Source organism: Oncorhynchus keta, chromosome 34 (assembly GCF_023373465.1).
Source record: "Oncorhynchus keta strain PuntledgeMale-10-30-2019 chromosome 34, Oket_V2, whole genome shotgun sequence".
Classification (NCBI taxonomy): Eukaryota; Metazoa; Chordata; class Actinopteri; order Salmoniformes; family Salmonidae; genus Oncorhynchus; species Oncorhynchus keta.
In genome coordinates, this window is record NC_068454.1 from 2,786,835 (window position 1) to 2,802,348 (window position 15,514).

At 47.4% G+C, this 15,514-nt stretch overlaps 1 protein-coding gene and 2 long non-coding RNA genes across 8 annotated transcripts in view; 1 reads left to right on the forward strand and 2 right to left on the reverse strand.

Annotated features, from left to right (window-relative positions):
• Positions 1–137: 137 nt before the first annotated feature.
• The window catches only part of LOC118380878 (integrin alpha-V-like), an 88,293-nt gene continuing 72,916 nt past the window's right edge, over positions 138–15,514 (reverse strand). Inside the window, exons 28-29 of the mRNA XM_052492591.1 lie at positions 9,019–9,138; positions 138–1,147 (exon numbers count right to left, since the gene is read on the reverse strand). Coding sequence (XP_052348551.1) covers positions 1,049–1,147; positions 9,019–9,138 — 219 coding nt within the window. The 3' untranslated portion in view covers positions 138–1,048. The remainder of the gene's footprint in view (positions 1,148–9,018; positions 9,139–15,514) is intronic.
• Positions 7,947–9,012, forward strand: LOC127914938 (uncharacterized). Of its 5 annotated transcripts, none has more exons than XR_008089518.1 (3): positions 7,947–8,343; positions 8,397–8,555; positions 8,768–9,012. It is a non-coding gene; the product is annotated as an uncharacterized LOC127914938 (long non-coding RNA). The 5 variants fall into 5 exon arrangements; XR_008089517.1 differs by having other exon boundaries at positions 7,950–8,343; positions 8,715–8,862; XR_008089520.1 differs by having other exon boundaries at positions 7,951–8,343; positions 8,397–8,502; positions 8,715–8,862.
• LOC127914939 (uncharacterized) lies at positions 9,147–15,505 on the reverse strand. 2 transcript variants are annotated; one of them, XR_008089522.1, is made up of 3 exons: positions 15,212–15,505; positions 14,206–14,815; positions 9,147–13,987 (listed from the first exon to the last, which is right to left on the reverse strand). It is a non-coding gene; the product is annotated as an uncharacterized LOC127914939 (long non-coding RNA). The 2 variants fall into 2 exon arrangements; XR_008089521.1 differs by having other exon boundaries at positions 15,169–15,505.

A 15,514-nucleotide genomic window follows, 5' to 3' on the forward strand; every position in this document is an offset into this window, starting at 1 on the left:
CTAGCCACAGGTTATTAGAACTCTAATATCAGTGTGCTATAAAGGTTCAGAATATCAGCTATAAAGGTTCAGAATATCAGCTATAAAGGTTCAGAATCAGACGATGATGTGGCAACAAGCATGGCACAAAGAAATGCTTATGGTTTTAAAACATTTAATTCAGGAAAGATCAAAACGTTGTCAGCTCAACCAGATATGTGGGAAAGGAATATGTCATCATTTTCAGTAATATTGTCTTTTTTTTTTTAAACACCCAAAAGTATGAACAAGGAACAACTTGAAATCAATTTGAAAAAAAAAAAAAAAAGTCTGGTAAAATGACATTATTGTAACATGAAAACGTGCTTTAAGATAAACAGACGAAGCAGTGGGTGATGGGTAATTAGATACTATAGTGCTCTAATGCAAAAAACAAAAACAATTTAAGTTCCACGTTGATTACCCAATATGGGTCAATTCATCCTTTTAATACACAGTGACGTGCACATACAATTGTATAATCCTGTATCTGTAGAGTGGAAAATTGCCCCGGGGGATGTCATCAATTGCAGAAGCATAACATAACATACTCTCAACAATAAGTCCATATCCACACCTTGCAGTGCCCATTCAAAAACCATTTCATTAACTATTGTCTTCAAAGACCGTACAGCATTGTAATTGATTCCTTGCAGTCTCGAAATTCACATTGTTGTAGCAATTCATTTTAAAACTGAAAGTCCCAAGTGCACTAAAAGACGCAGGACCAATAACCAGAAGAAGATCGGGAGTCCTTTTCAAATATGATTTACATCAGCATTTTTTTTAAATATCAAATCACTTGTTTGCTCCTCCCAGCCATCTCATACAGCTGTGTTGTCTTAAGTATATGCAAGAGGAGTAGTAGACGACGGGGCTTCAGGATGCAGGGTACAGTGTGAGTATGATTATAAAGAGTAGATGGGACAGTGTGTACTGGTGCTATCCCGTAGCGCTCTGTTCCAAAGTAGTGCACTACACGGGGAAACCTATTCAGACAGCTACACAGGGTCGTGTGTTGGGAGCCCTATCAAGCATCGGTGTTCCTGTCACCGTTCTCCTGCGGTGCCAGCTGCTCCTTCTCCGCGCTGTCTTCCTGCGGGGGGCGTACACGCTCGAAGAAACCCAGCTGGAGGGCGGAGGCACAGACAATTAGGATCCCCCCCCCCACTCGCAAAAAAAAATATCCTCTGAACATTTCTACATTCATGTGGATTCTACCACGATTGCAGATAAACTGGGAATTAAAAATTGTGAGTGAGAAAGTTAGAGCCACCAAGATCATAGCCTCAAAACATGCTTACCTCTCACTATTACCAATAATGGGAGGTTAGCAGTTTTTTTTGGGGGGGGGGTGATATTTTCCTGGGTATCATTTATTGATGTAGTGTTCAGAAACATATGTGATTAAAAATTAATTTCCAAAACAAACAGCAAATGCATCCAACAACTTTATAGAGACACAAGCTTGATGTAGTCATTGCGTGCTAAGAATATGGTACCAAATACTCAACACTTTTGACTATAACACCTTCAAAATGGAGGTAGGGAGGGGATGACGACGAGATACATGAAGTGCTTTAATTTCACACGTATGTAAAGAAGATGCTAAAATCTAGAACATTCTATACTGTTGCCTCAAGTCCAGACGGTGGAGTAGAGACACATTTTTAGCTTCACGGTCCAGATGAATACAGGAGGGGAGTGTATGTTATATTTTTTTTGTCGTTGGTGAATTGCAACTGTTAAATCAATTTTAAAAAATGGTTTGAAAGACAGGACTTGACAGGTGAAAACAATATGGAGGAAGCTCGTCATTAGGCTGGGTCACTTCTGTCAGATCAGAGGGAGGAAGCTCGTCATTAGGCTGGGTCACTTCTGTCAGATCAGAGGGAGGAAGCTCGTCATTAGGCTGGGTCACTTCTGTCAGATCAGAGGGAGGAAGCTCGTCATTAGGCTGGGTCACTTCTGTCAGATCAGAGGGAGGAAGCTCGTCATTAGGCTGGGTCACTTCTGTCAGATCAGAGGAAGCTCGTCATTAGGCTGGGTCACTTCTGTCAGATCAGAGGGAGGAAGCTCGTCATTAGGCTGGGTCACTTCTGTCAGATCAGAGGGAGGAAGCTCGTCATTAGGCTGGGTCACTTCTGTCAGATCAGAGGGAGGAAGCTCGTCATTAGGCTGGGTCACTTCTGTCAGATCAGAGGGAGGAAGCTCGTCATTAGGCTGGGTCACTTCTGTCAGATCAGAGGGAGGAAGCTCGTCATTAGGCTGGGTCACTTCTGTCCGATCAGAGGAAGCTCGTCATTAGGCTGGGTCACTTCTGTCAGATCAGAGGGAGGAAGCTCGTCATTAGGCTGGGTCACTTCTGTCAGATCAGAGGGAGGAAGCTCGTCATTAGGCTGGGTCACTTCTGTCAGATCAGAGGGAGGAAGCTCGTCATTAGGCTGGGTCACTTCTGTCAGATCAGAGGGAGGAAGCTCGTCATTAGGCTGGGTCACTTCTGTCCGATCAGAGGGAGGAAGCTCGTCATTAGGCTGGGTCACTTCTGTCCGATCAGAGGGAGGAAGCTCGTCATTAGGCTGGGTCACTTCTGTCCGATCAGAGGGAGGAAGCTCGTCATTAGGCTGGGTCACTTCTGTCCGATCAGAGGGAGGAAGCTCGTCATTAGGCTGGGTCACTTCTGTCCGATCAGAGGAAGCTCGTCATTAGGCTGGGTCACTTCTGTCAGATCAGAGGGAGGAAGCTCGTCATTAGGCTGGGTCACTTCTGTCAGATCAGAGGGAGGAAGCTCGTCATTAGGCTGGGTCACTTCTGTCAGATCAGAGGGAGGAAGCTCGTCATTAGGCTGGGTCACTTCTGTCAGATCAGAGGGAGGAAGCTCGTCATTAGGCTGGGTCACTTCTGTCAGATCAGAGGGAGGAAGCTCGTCATTAGGCTGGGTCACTTCTGTCAGATCAGAGGGAGGAAGCTCGTCATTAGGCTGGGTCACTTCTGTCAGATCAGAGGGAGGAAGCTCGTCATTAGGCTGGGTCACTTCTGTCCGATCAGAGGAGGAGCTCGTCATTAGGCTGGGTCACTTCTGTCAGATCAGAGGGAGGAAGCTCGTCATTAGGCTGGGTCACTTCTGTCAGATCAGAGGGAGGAAGCTCGTCATTAGGCTGGGTCACTTCTGTCAGATCAGAGGGAGGAAGCTCGTCATTAGGCTGGGTCACTTCTGTCAGATCAGAGGGAGGAAGCTCGTCATTAGGCTGGGTCACTTCTGTCCGATCAGAGGGAGGAAGCTCGTCATTAGGCTGGGTCACTTCTGTCCGATCAGAGGGAGGAAGCTCGTCATTAGGCTGGGTCACTTCTGTCCGATCAGAGGGAGGAAGCTCGTCATTAGGCTGGGTCACTTCTGTCCGATCAGAGGGAGGAAGCTCGTCATTAGGCTGGGTCACTTCTGTCCGATCAGAGGGAGGAAGCTCGTCATTAGGCTGGGTCACTTCTGTCAGATCAGAGGGAGGAAGCTCGTCATTAGGCTGGGTCACTTCTGTCAGATCAGAGGGAGGAAGCTCGTCATTAGGCTGGGTCACTTCTGTCAGATCAGAGGGAGGAAGCTCGTCATTAGGCTGGGTCACTTCTGTCAGATCAGAGGGAGGAAGCTCGTCATTAGGCTGGGTCACTTCTGTCCGATCAGAGGGAGGAAGCTCGTCATTAGGCTGGGTCACTTCTGTCAGATCAGAGGGAGGAAGCTCGTCATTAGGCTGGGTCACTTCTGTCCGATCAGAGGGAGGAAGCTCGTCATTAGGCTGGGTCACTTCTGTCAGATCAGAGGGAGGAAGCTCGTCATTAGGCTGGGTCACTTCTGTCAGATCAGAGGGAGGAAGCTCGTCATTAGGCTGGGTCACTTCTGTCCGATCAGAGGGAGGAAGCTCGTCATTAGGCTGGGTCACTTCTGTCAGATCAGAGGGAGGAAGCTCGTCATTAGGCTGGGTCACTTCTGTCCGATCAGAGGGAGGAAGCTCGTCATTAGGCTGGGTCACTTCTGTCAGATCAGAGGGAGGAAGCTCGTCATTAGGCTGGGTCACTTCTGTCCGATCAGAGGGAGGAAGCTCGTCATTAGGCTGGGTCACTTCTGTCCGATCAGAGGGAGGAAGCTCGTCATTAGGCTGGGTCACTTCTGTCAGATCAGAGGGAGGAAGCTCGTCATTAGGCTGGGTCACTTCTGTCCGATCAGAGGGAGGAAGCTCGTCATTAGGCTGGGTCACTTCTGTCCGATCAGAGGGAGGAAGCTCGTCATTAGGCTGGGTCACTTCTGTCAGATCAGAGGGAGGAAGCTCGTCATTAGGCTGGGTCACTTCTGTCAGATCAGAGGGAGGAAGCTCGTCATTAGGCTGGGTCACTTCTGTCAGATCAGAGGGAGGAAGCTCGTCATTAGGCTGGGTCACTTCTGTCCGATCAGAGGGAGGAAGCTCGTCATTAGGCTGGGTCACTTCTGTCAGATCAGAGGGAGGAAGCTCGTCATTAGGCTGGGTCACTTCTGTCAGATCAGAGGGAGGAAGCTCGTCATTAGGCTGGGTCACTTCTGTCAGATCAGAGGGAGGAAGCTCGTCATTAGGCTGGGTCACTTCTGTCCGATCAGAGGGAGGAAGCTCGTCATTAGGCTGGGTCACTTCTGTCAGATCAGAGGGAGGAAGCTCGTCATTAGGCTGGGTCACTTCTGTCAGATCAGAGGGAGGAAGCTCGTCATTAGGCTGGGTCACTTCTGTCAGATCAGAGGGAGGAAGCTCGTCATTAGGCTGGGTCACTTCTGTCAGATCAGAGGGAGGAAGCTCGTCATTAGGCTGGGTCACTTCTGTCCGATCAGAGGGAGGAAGCTCGTCATTAGGCTGGGTCACTTGTCAGATCAGAGGGAGGAAGCTCGTCATTAGGCTGGGTCACTTCTGTCAGATCAGAGGGAGGAAGCTCGTCATTAGGCTGGGTCACTTCTGTCCGATCAGAGGGAGGAAGCTCGTCATTAGGCTGGTCACTTCTGTCCGATCAGAGGGAGGAAGCTCGTCATTAGGCTGGGTCACTTCTGTCAGATCAGAGGGAGGAAGCTCGTCATTAGGCTGGGTCACTTCTGTCCGATCAGGGGGAGGAAGCTCGTCATTAGGCTGGTCACTTCTGTCAGATCAGAGGGAGGAAGCTCGTCATTAGGCTGGTCACTTCTGTCAGATCAGAGGGAGGAAGCTCGTCATTAGGCTGGGTCACTTCTGTCAGATCAGAGGGAGGAAGCTCGTCATTAGGCTGGGTCACTTCTGTCCGATCAGAGGGAGGAAGCTCGTCATTAGGCTGGGTCACTTCGGTCAGATCAGAGGGAGGAAGCTCGTCATTAGGCTGGGTCACTTCTGTCAGATCAGAGGGAGGAAGCTCGTCATTAGGCTGGGTCACTTCTGTCAGATCAGAGGGAGGAAGCTCGTCATTAGGCTGGGTCACTTCTGTCAGATCAGAGGGAGGAAGCTCGTCATTAGGCTGGGTCACTTCTGTCAGATCAGAGGGAGGAAGCTCGTCATTAGGCTGGGTCACTTCTGTCCGATCAGAGGGAGGAAGCTCGTCATTAGGCTGGGTCACTTCTGTCAGATCAGAGGGAGGAAGCTCGTCATTAGGCTGGGTCACTTCTGTCAGATCAGAGGGAGGAAGCTCGTCATTAGGCTGGGTCACTTCTGTCAGATCAGAGGGAGGAAGCTCGTCATTAGGCTGGGTCACTTCTGTCAGATCAGAGGGAGGAAGCTCGTCATTAGGCTGGGTCACTTCTGTCCGATCAGAGGGAGGAAGCTCGTCATTAGGCTGGGTCACTTCTGTCAGATCAGAGGGAGGAAGCTCGTCATTAGGCTGGGTCACTTCTGTCAGATCAGAGGGAGGAAGCTCGTCATTAGGCTGGGTCACTTCTGTCAGATCAGAGGGAGGAAGCTCGTCATTAGGCTGGGTCACTTCTGTCCGATCAGAGGGAGGAAGCTCGTCATTAGGCTGGGTCACTTCTGTCAGATCAGAGGGAGGAAGCTCGTCATTAGGCTGGGTCACTTCTGTCCGATCAGAGGGAGGAAGCTCGTCATTAGGCTGGGTCACTTCTGTCAGATCAGAGGGAGGAAGCTCGTCATTAGGCTGGGTCACTTCTGTCAGATCAGAGGGAGGAAGCTCGTCATTAGGCTGGGTCACTTCTGTCAGATCAGAGGGAGGAAGCTCGTCATTAGGCTGGGTCACTTCTGTCAGATCAGAGGGAGGAAGCTCGTCATTAGGCTGGGTCACTTCTGTCAGATCAGAGGGAGGAAGCTCGTCATTAGGCTGGGTCACTTCTGTCAGATCAGAGGGAGGAAGCTCGTCATTAGGCTGGGTCACTTCTGTCAGATCAGAGGGAGGAAGCTCGTCATTAGGCTGGGTCACTTCTGTCAGATCAGAGGGAGGAAGCTCGTCATTAGGCTGGGTCACTTCTGTCAGATCAGAGGGAGGAAGCTCGTCATTAGGCTGGGTCACTTCTGTCCGATCAGAGGGAGGAAGCTCGTCATTAGGCTGGGTCACTTCTGTCAGATCAGAGGGAGGAAGCTCGTCATTAGGCTGGGTCACTTCTGTCAGATCAGAGGGAGGAAGCTCGTCATTAGGCTGGGTCACTTCTGTCAGATCAGAGGGAGGAAGCTCGTCATTAGGCTGGGTCACTTCTGTCAGATCAGAGGGAGGAAGCTCGTCATTAGGCTGGGTCACTTCTGTCCGATCAGAGGGAGGAAGCTCGTCATTAGGCTGGGTCACTTCTGTCAGATCAGAGGGAGGAAGCTCGTCATTAGGCTGGGTCACTTCTGTCCGATCAGAGGGAGGAAGCTCGTCATTAGGCTGGGTCACTTCTGTCCGATCAGAGGGAGGAAGCTCGTCATTAGGCTGGGTCACTTCTGTCAGATCAGAGGGAGGAAGCTCGTCATTAGGCTGGGTCACTTCTGTCAGATCAGAGGGAGGAAGCTCGTCATTAGGCTGGGTCACTTCGGTCAGATCAGAGGGAGGAAGCTCGTCATTAGGCTGGGTCACTTGTCAGATCAGAGGGAGGAAGCTCGTCATTAGGCTGGGTCACTTCTGTCAGATCAGAGGGAGGAAGCTCGTCATTAGGCTGGGTCACTTCTGTCAGATCAGAGGGAGGAAGCTCGTCATTAGGCTGGGTCACTTCTGTCAGATCAGAGGGAGGAAGCTCGTCATTAGGCTGGGTCACTTCTGTCCGATCAGAGGGAGGAAGCTCGTCATTAGGCTGGGTCACTTCTGTCAGATCAGAGGGAGGAAGCTCGTCATTAGGCTGGGTCACTTCTGTCAGATCAGAGGGAGGAAGCTCGTCATTAGGCTGGGTCACTTCTGTCAGATCAGAGGGAGGAAGCTCGTCATTAGGCTGGGTCACTTCTGTCAGATCAGAGGGAGGAAGCTCGTCATTAGGCTGGGTCACTTCTGTCCGATCAGAGGGAGGAAGCTCGTCATTAGGCTGGGTCACTTCTGTCAGATCAGAGGGAGGAAGCTCGTCATTAGGCTGGGTCACTTCTGTCAGATCAGAGGGAGGAAGCTCGTCATTAGGCTGGGTCACTTCTGTCAGATCAGAGGGAGGAAGCTCGTCATTAGGCTGGGTCACTTCTGTCAGATCAGAGGGAGGAAGCTCGTCATTAGGCTGGGTCACTTCTGTCCGATCAGAGGGAGGAAGCTCGTCATTAGGCTGGGTCACTTCTGTCAGATCAGAGGGAGGAAGCTCGTCATTAGGCTGGGTCACTTCTGTCAGATCAGAGGGAGGAAGCTCGTCATTAGGCTGGGTCACTTCTGTCAGATCAGAGGGAGGAAGCTCGTCATTAGGCTGGGTCACTTCTGTCCGATCAGAGGGAGGAAGCTCGTCATTAGGCTGGGTCACTTCTGTCAGATCAGAGGGAGGAAGCTCGTCATTAGGCTGGGTCACTTCTGTCAGATCAGAGGGAGGAAGCTCGTCATTAGGCTGGGTCACTTCTGTCCGATCAGAGGGAGGAAGCTCGTCATTAGGCTGGGTCACTTCTGTCCGATCAGAGGGAGGAAGCTCGTCATTAGGCTGGGTCACTTCTGTCCGATCAGAGGGAGGAAGCTCGTCATTAGGCTGGGTCACTTCTGTCCGATCAGAGGGAGGAAGCTCGTCATTAGGCTGGGTCACTTCTGTCCGATCAGAGGGAGGAAGCTCGTCATTAGGCTGGTCACTTCTGTCCGATCAGAGGGAGGTTTTAGACATAGTAACGGAGGAAGCTGGTCACTTCTGTCCGATCAGAGGGAGGTTTTAGACATAGTAACGGAGGAAGCTGGTCACTTCTGTCCGATCAGAGGGAGGTTTTAGACATAGTAACGGAGGAAGCTGGTCATTTCTGTCCGATCAGAGGGAGGTTTTAGACATAGTAACGGAGGAAGCTGGTCACTTCTGTCCGATCAGAGGGAGGTTTTAGACATAGTAACGGAGGAAGCTGGTCACTTCTGTCCGATCAGAGGGAGGTTTTAGACATAGTAACGGAGGAAGCTGGTCACTTCTGTCCGATCAGAGGGAGGTTTTAGACATAGTAACGGAGGAAGCTGGTCACTTCTGTCCGATCAGAGGGAGGTTTTAGACATAGTAACGGAGGAAGCTGGTCACTTCTGTCAGATCAGAGGGAGGTTTTAGACATAGTAACGGAGGAAGCTGGTCACTTCTGTCAGATCAGAGGGAGGTTTTAGACATAGTAACGGAGGAAGCTGGTCACTTCTGTCAGATCAGAGGGAGGTTTTAGACATAGTAACGGAGGAAGCTGGTCACTTCTGTCAGATCAGAGGGAGGTTTTAGACATAGTAACGGAGGAAGCTGGTCACTTCTGTCAGATCAGAGGGAGATTTTAGACATAGTAACGGAGGAAGCTGGTCACTTCTGTCCGATCAGAGGGAGGTTTTAGATGCAGTAATGGTTGGAAGAGCCCAGGAGAGTGGAGAGAGAAACTACAGATTGGCAACTATTCATTGGCATGGTTGTGCGTGTACCTTGTACATGACGAAGATAAGCAGAGCCAGTAGCAGTAGTCCAGCGATCAGGGCCAAGGTCACCACCCACCAAGGGACCGGTTCAGGTTCTGATTTCACCCAGATCACTGACATACTCACCTGGAGGATATAATACACAATGAGACAACAAACCATTCAGGACCCTATAGCAGGGTCCCCTAATTATATTACCAGCCACAACAAACCATTCAGGACCCTATAGCAGGGTCCCCTAATTATATTACCAGCCACAACAAACCATTCAGGACCCTATAGCAGGGTCCCCTAATTATATTACCAGCCACAACAAACCATTCAGGACCCTATAGCAGGGTCCCCTAATTATATTACCAGCCACAACAAACCATTCATTATTGCAGGGTCCCCTAATTACAGTGGGGCAAAAAAGTATTTAGTCAGCCACCAATTGTGCAAGTTCTCCCACTTAAAAAGATGAGAGGCCTGCAATTTTCATCATATGTACACTTCAACTATGACAGACAAAATGCGAGAAAAAAAATCCAGAAAATCACATTGTAGGATTTTTAACGAATTTATTTGCAAATTATGGTGGAAAGTAAGTATTTGGTCACCTACAAACAAGCAAGATTTCTGGCTCTCACAGTCCTGTAACTTCTTCTTGAAGAGGCTTCTCTGTCCTCCTCTCGTTACCTGTATTAATGGCACCTGTTTGAACTTGTTATCAGTATGAAAGACACCTGTCCACAACCTCAAACAGTCACACTCCACTATGGCCAAGACCCAAGAGCTGTCAAAGGACACCAGAAACAAAATTGTAGACCTGCACCAGCCTGGGAAGACTGAATCTGCAATAGGTAAGCAGTTGGTTTGAAGAAATCAACTGTGGGAGCAATTATTAGGAAATGGAAGACATACAAGACCACTGATAATCTCCCTTGATCTGGGGATCCTCGCAAGATCTCACCCCGTGGGGTCAAAATGATCACAAGAACGGTGAGCAAAAATCCCAGAACCACACGGGGGGACCTAGTGAATGACCTGCAGAGAGCTGGGACCAAAGTAACAAAGCCTACCATCAGTAACACATTACGCCGCCAGGGACTCAAAATCCTGCAGTGCCAGACGTGTCCCCCTGCTTAAGCCAGTACATGTCCAGGCCCGTCTGAAGATTGCTAGAGAGCATTTGGATGATCCAGAAGAAGATTGGGAGAATGTCATATGGTCAGATGAAACCAAAATATAACTTTTTGGTAAAAACTCAACTCGTCGTGTTTGGAGGACAAAGAATGCTGAGTTGCAGCCAAAGAACACCATACCTACTGTGAAGCATGGGGGTGGAAACATCATGCTTTGGGGCTGTTTTTCTGCAAAGGGACCAGGACGACTGATCCGTGTAAAAGAAAGAATGAATGGGGCCATGTATCGTGAGATTTTGAGTGAAAACCTCCTTCCATCAGCAAGGGCATTGAAGATGAAACGTGGCTGGGTCTTTCAGCATGACAATGATCCCAAACACACCGCCCGGGCAACGAAGGAGTGGCTTCGTAAGAAGCATTTCAAGGTCCTGGAGTGGCCTAGCCAGTCTCCAGATCTCAACCCCATAGAAAATCTTTGGAGGGAGTTGAAAGTCCGTGTTGCCCAGCAACAACCCAAAAACATCACTGCTCTAGAGGAGATCTGCATGGAGGAATGGGCCAAAATACCACCAACAGTGTGTGAAAACCTTGTGAAGACTTACAGAAAACGTTTGACCTCTGTCATTGCCAACAAAGGGTATATAACAAAGTATTGAGATAAACTTTTGTTATTGACCAAATACTTATTTTCCACCATAATTTGCAAAGAAAATCATAAAAAATCCTACGTGATTTTCTGGATTTTTAAAAAAATAGTTAGTTAGTTGAAGTGTACCTATGATTAAAATTACAGGCCTCTCATCTTTTTAAGTCAGAATTTGCACAATTGGTGGCTGACTAAATACTTTTTTGCCCCACTGTATATATGAAGTGGACAGCAGTAGTTATATAGGATGAACCATTACTAGAATACAGTATATACATATGAAGTAGACAGCAGTAGTTATATAGGATGAACTAGAATACAGTATATACATATGAAGTAGACAGCAGTAGTTATATAGGATGAACCATGACTAGAATACAGTATATACATATGAAGTGGACAGCAGTAGTTATATAGGATGAACCATGACTAGAATACAGTATATACATATGAAGTAGACAGCAGTAGTTATATAGGATGAACCATGACTAGAATACAGTATATACATATGAAGTGGACAGCAGTAGTTATATAGGATGAACTAGAATACAGTATATACATATGAAGTAGACAGCAGTAGTTATATAGGATGAACTAGAATACAGTATATACATATGAAGTGGACAGCAGTAGTTATATAGGATGAACTAGAATACAGTATATACATATGAAGTAGACAGCAGTAGTTATATAGGATGAACTAGAATACAGTATATACATATGAAGTGGACAACAGTAGTTATATAGGATGAACTAGAATACAGTATATACATATGAAGAGGACAGCAGTAGTTATATAGGATGAACTAGAATACAGTATATACATATGAAGTAGACAGCAGTATTTATATAGGATGAACTAGAATACAGTATATACATATGAAGTAGACAGCAGTAGTTATATAGGATGAACTAGAATACAGTATATACATATGAAGTGGACAGCAGTAGTTATATAGGATGAACTAGAATACAGTATATACATATGAAGTAGACAGCAGTATTTATATAGGATGAACTAGAATACAGTATATACATATGAAGTAGACAGCAGTAGTTATATAGGATGAACTAGAATACAGTATATACATATGAAGTGGACAGCAGTAGTTATATAGGATGAACCATGACTAGAATACAGTATATACATATGTAGTAGACAGCAGTAGTTATATAGGATGAACTAGAATACAGTATATACATATGAAGTGGACAGCAGTAGTTATATAGGATGAACTAGAATACAGTATATACATATGAAGTAGACAGCAGTAGTTATATAGGATGAACCATGACTAGAATACAGTATATACATATGAAGTGGACAGCAGTAGTTATATAGGATGAACTAGAATACAGTATATACATATGAAGTAGACAGCAGTAGTTATATAGGATGAACTAGAATACAGTATATACATATGAAGTAGACAGCAGTAGTTATATAGGATGAACTAGAATACAGTATATACATATGAAGTAGACAGCAGTAGTTATACAGGATGAACTAGAATACAGTATATACATATGAAGAGGGTAAAACAGTATGTAAACATTGTTAAAGTGACCAGTTTTCCATGTTTATGTACATATGGCAGCAGTCTAAGGCGCAGGAAAGAGTACCGAGTGGTAGGCGGCTAGTAACAATGACTAAAGTTCAGGGTAGGGAACTGGGTGGAGGCCGGCTAGTGGTAAATGTTTAACAGTCTGATGACCTTGAGATAGACTGATAAACAGGCTTCTCTCTGACCCAGCTTTGCATCACCTGTACTGCCTTCGCCTTCTGGATCGTAGCGGGGTGAACAGGCCGTGGCTCAGGTGGCTCAGGTCCTTAATGATATTCTGGATGGTAGCGGGGTGAACAGGCCGTGGCTCAGGTGGCTGAGGTCCTTAATGATATTCTAGACCTTCCTGTGACACCGGGTACTGTAGGTATCCTGGAGGGAAGGCAGTTTGCCCCCGGTGATGCATTGGGCAGACCGCACCACCCTTTGGAGAGGCCTGCGGTTGGTCCAGTTGCCATACCATGCTGTTGCGCCTTCTTCACCACACTGTCTCTGTGGGTTGACCATTTCAGTTGGTCGGTGATGTATACACTGAGGAACTCAAAGCTTTTCACCTTCTCCACTGCGGCCCGTCGATGTGGCTAGGGGCACGCTCCCTCTGCCGTCTCCTGAAGTCCACGATCATTTTGTTGGAGGTTATTTTCCTGGCACCACTTTGCCAGGGCCCCCACTTCCCGTAGGCCGTCTCGTCATCAGGCCTACAACTGTTGTGTTGTCTGCAAACTTAATGATCGAGTTGGAGGCGTTTTGAGGTCACACAATCATGGGTGTACAGGATGGGGCTGAGCACACACCCTTGTGGGACCCCCGTGTTAAGGGATCAGTGTAGTGGAGGTGCTGTTGCCTACCTTGGCCATCGTTATGTTTGGAGGAAAAAGGGGGAAGCCAGTCAGGAAGACCGGGACCCAGTTGCACAGGGCGGGGTTCAGACCCAGGGCTCTGAGCCAGCCAGCCAGCCACAACAAATCATTCAGGACCCAGGCAGGGGTCGCCCAATAACATTCAGCAGTGGGCAGATTTTTTCCTTGAGCGGATGGTCAGAACACATAGTTGTAAATCATTTGCAAACTGACCGCAAGAATCCCAAACAGATATAGAATTAGAGAAAAACGGAATAATTTCAAACCCTTGATAACGAGGGGATATGATCACATATGACTATTTATGCGGGGGAATATTTGGGAACAGATTTACTAAATTATAATAATTTCTTATGTCTAAGAAGGAAAATTATACAAATAGAAAATACACAAGAGTGTACAAAACATTAGGAACACCTTCCTAATATTGAATTGCACGCCCCTTTACCCTCAGAAAAGCCTAATTTCGACAGGGCATGGACTCTACAAGGTGTCGAACGCGTTCCACAGGGATGCCGGTCCATGTCGACTCCAGTGCTTCTCAAAGTTCTGTCAAGTTGGCTGGATGTCCTTTGGGTGGCGGGCCATTCTTGAAACACACGGAAAACTGTTGAGCGTGAAAAACCCAGCATCGTTGCAGTTCTTGACACAAACTGGTGCGCCTGGCACCTACTACCACACCCTTTTCAAAGGCACTTAAAATCTTTTGTGTCTTGTCCATTCACCCTCTGAATGGGACACATAGACAATCCATGTCTTAGGTGTCTCAAAGCATTTAACCTGCGTCTCCTCCCCTTCATCTACACTGATTGGTGGATTTAACCTGCGTCTCCTCCCCCTTCATCTACACTGATTGGTGGATTTAACCTGTCTCCTCCCCTTCATCTACACTGATAGGAAGTGGATTTAACCTGTCTCCTCCCCTTCATCTACACTGATAGGAAGTGGATTTAACCTGCGTCTCCTCCCCTTCATCTACACTGATTGGTGGATTTAACCCGTCTCCTCCCCCTTCATCTACACTGATTGGTGGATTTAACCTGCGTCTCATCCCCTTCATCTACATGTCTCCTCCCCTTCATCTACATGTCTCCTCCCCTTCATCTACACTGATTGGTGGATTTAACCTGTCTCTTCCCCTTCATCTACACTGATTGGTGGATTTAACCTGTCTCCTCCCCTTCATCTACACTGATTGGTGGATTTAACCTGTCTCCTCCCCTTCATCTACACTGATTGGTGGATTTAACCTGTCTCCTCCCCTTCATCTACACTGATTGGTGGATTTAACCTGTCTCTTCCCCTTCATCTACACTGATTGGTGGATTTAACCTGTCTCTTCCCCTTCATCTACATGTCTCCTCCCCTTCATCTACATGTCTCCTCCCCTTCATCTACACTGATTGGTGGATTTAACCTGTCTCTTCCCCTTCATCTACACTGATTGGTGGATTTAACCTGTCTCCTCCCCTTCATCTACATGTCTCCTCCCCTTCATCTACATGTCTCCTCCCCTTCATCTACATGTCTCCTCCCCTTCATCTACACTGACTGAAGTGGATTTAACCTGTCTCCTCCCCTTCATCTACACTGACTGGTGGATTTAACCTGTGGACTGATTGGTGGATTTAACCTGCGTCTCATCCCCTTCATCTACACTGATTGGTGGATTTAACCTGTCTCTTCCCCTTCATCTACACTGATTGGTGGATTTAACCTGCGTCTCATCCCCTTCATCTACACTGACTGAAGTGGATTTAACCTGTCTCCTCCCCTTCATCTACACTGACTGAAGTGGATTTAACCCGTCTCCTCCCCTTCATCTACACTGACTGAAGTGGATTTAACCTGTCTCCTCCCCTTCATCTACACTGACTGAAGTGGATTTAACCCGTCTCCTCCCCTTCATCTACACTGACTGAAGTGGATTTAACCTGGACACTGACTGAAGTGGATTTAACCTGCGTCTCATCCCCTTCATCTACACTGATTGGTGGATTTAACCTGCGTCTCATCCCCTTCATCTACACTGATTGGTGGATTTAACCTGCGTCTCATCCCCTTCATCTACACTGACTGAAGTGGATTTAACAGGTGCCATCAATAAGGGATCGTAGCTTTCACCTGAATTCACCTGGTCAGTCTCTGTCATGGAAAGAGCAGGTGTTCCTAATGTTTTGTATACTCAGTCATGCCCTATTGGGGAACCCTGGTCTATGGGCTCTGGTCAACAGTCGTGAGATATATATATAATGGCTGCAGTCATTTTAGATACAGACCTGGTTTATGATGGCTTCATGTGACTCA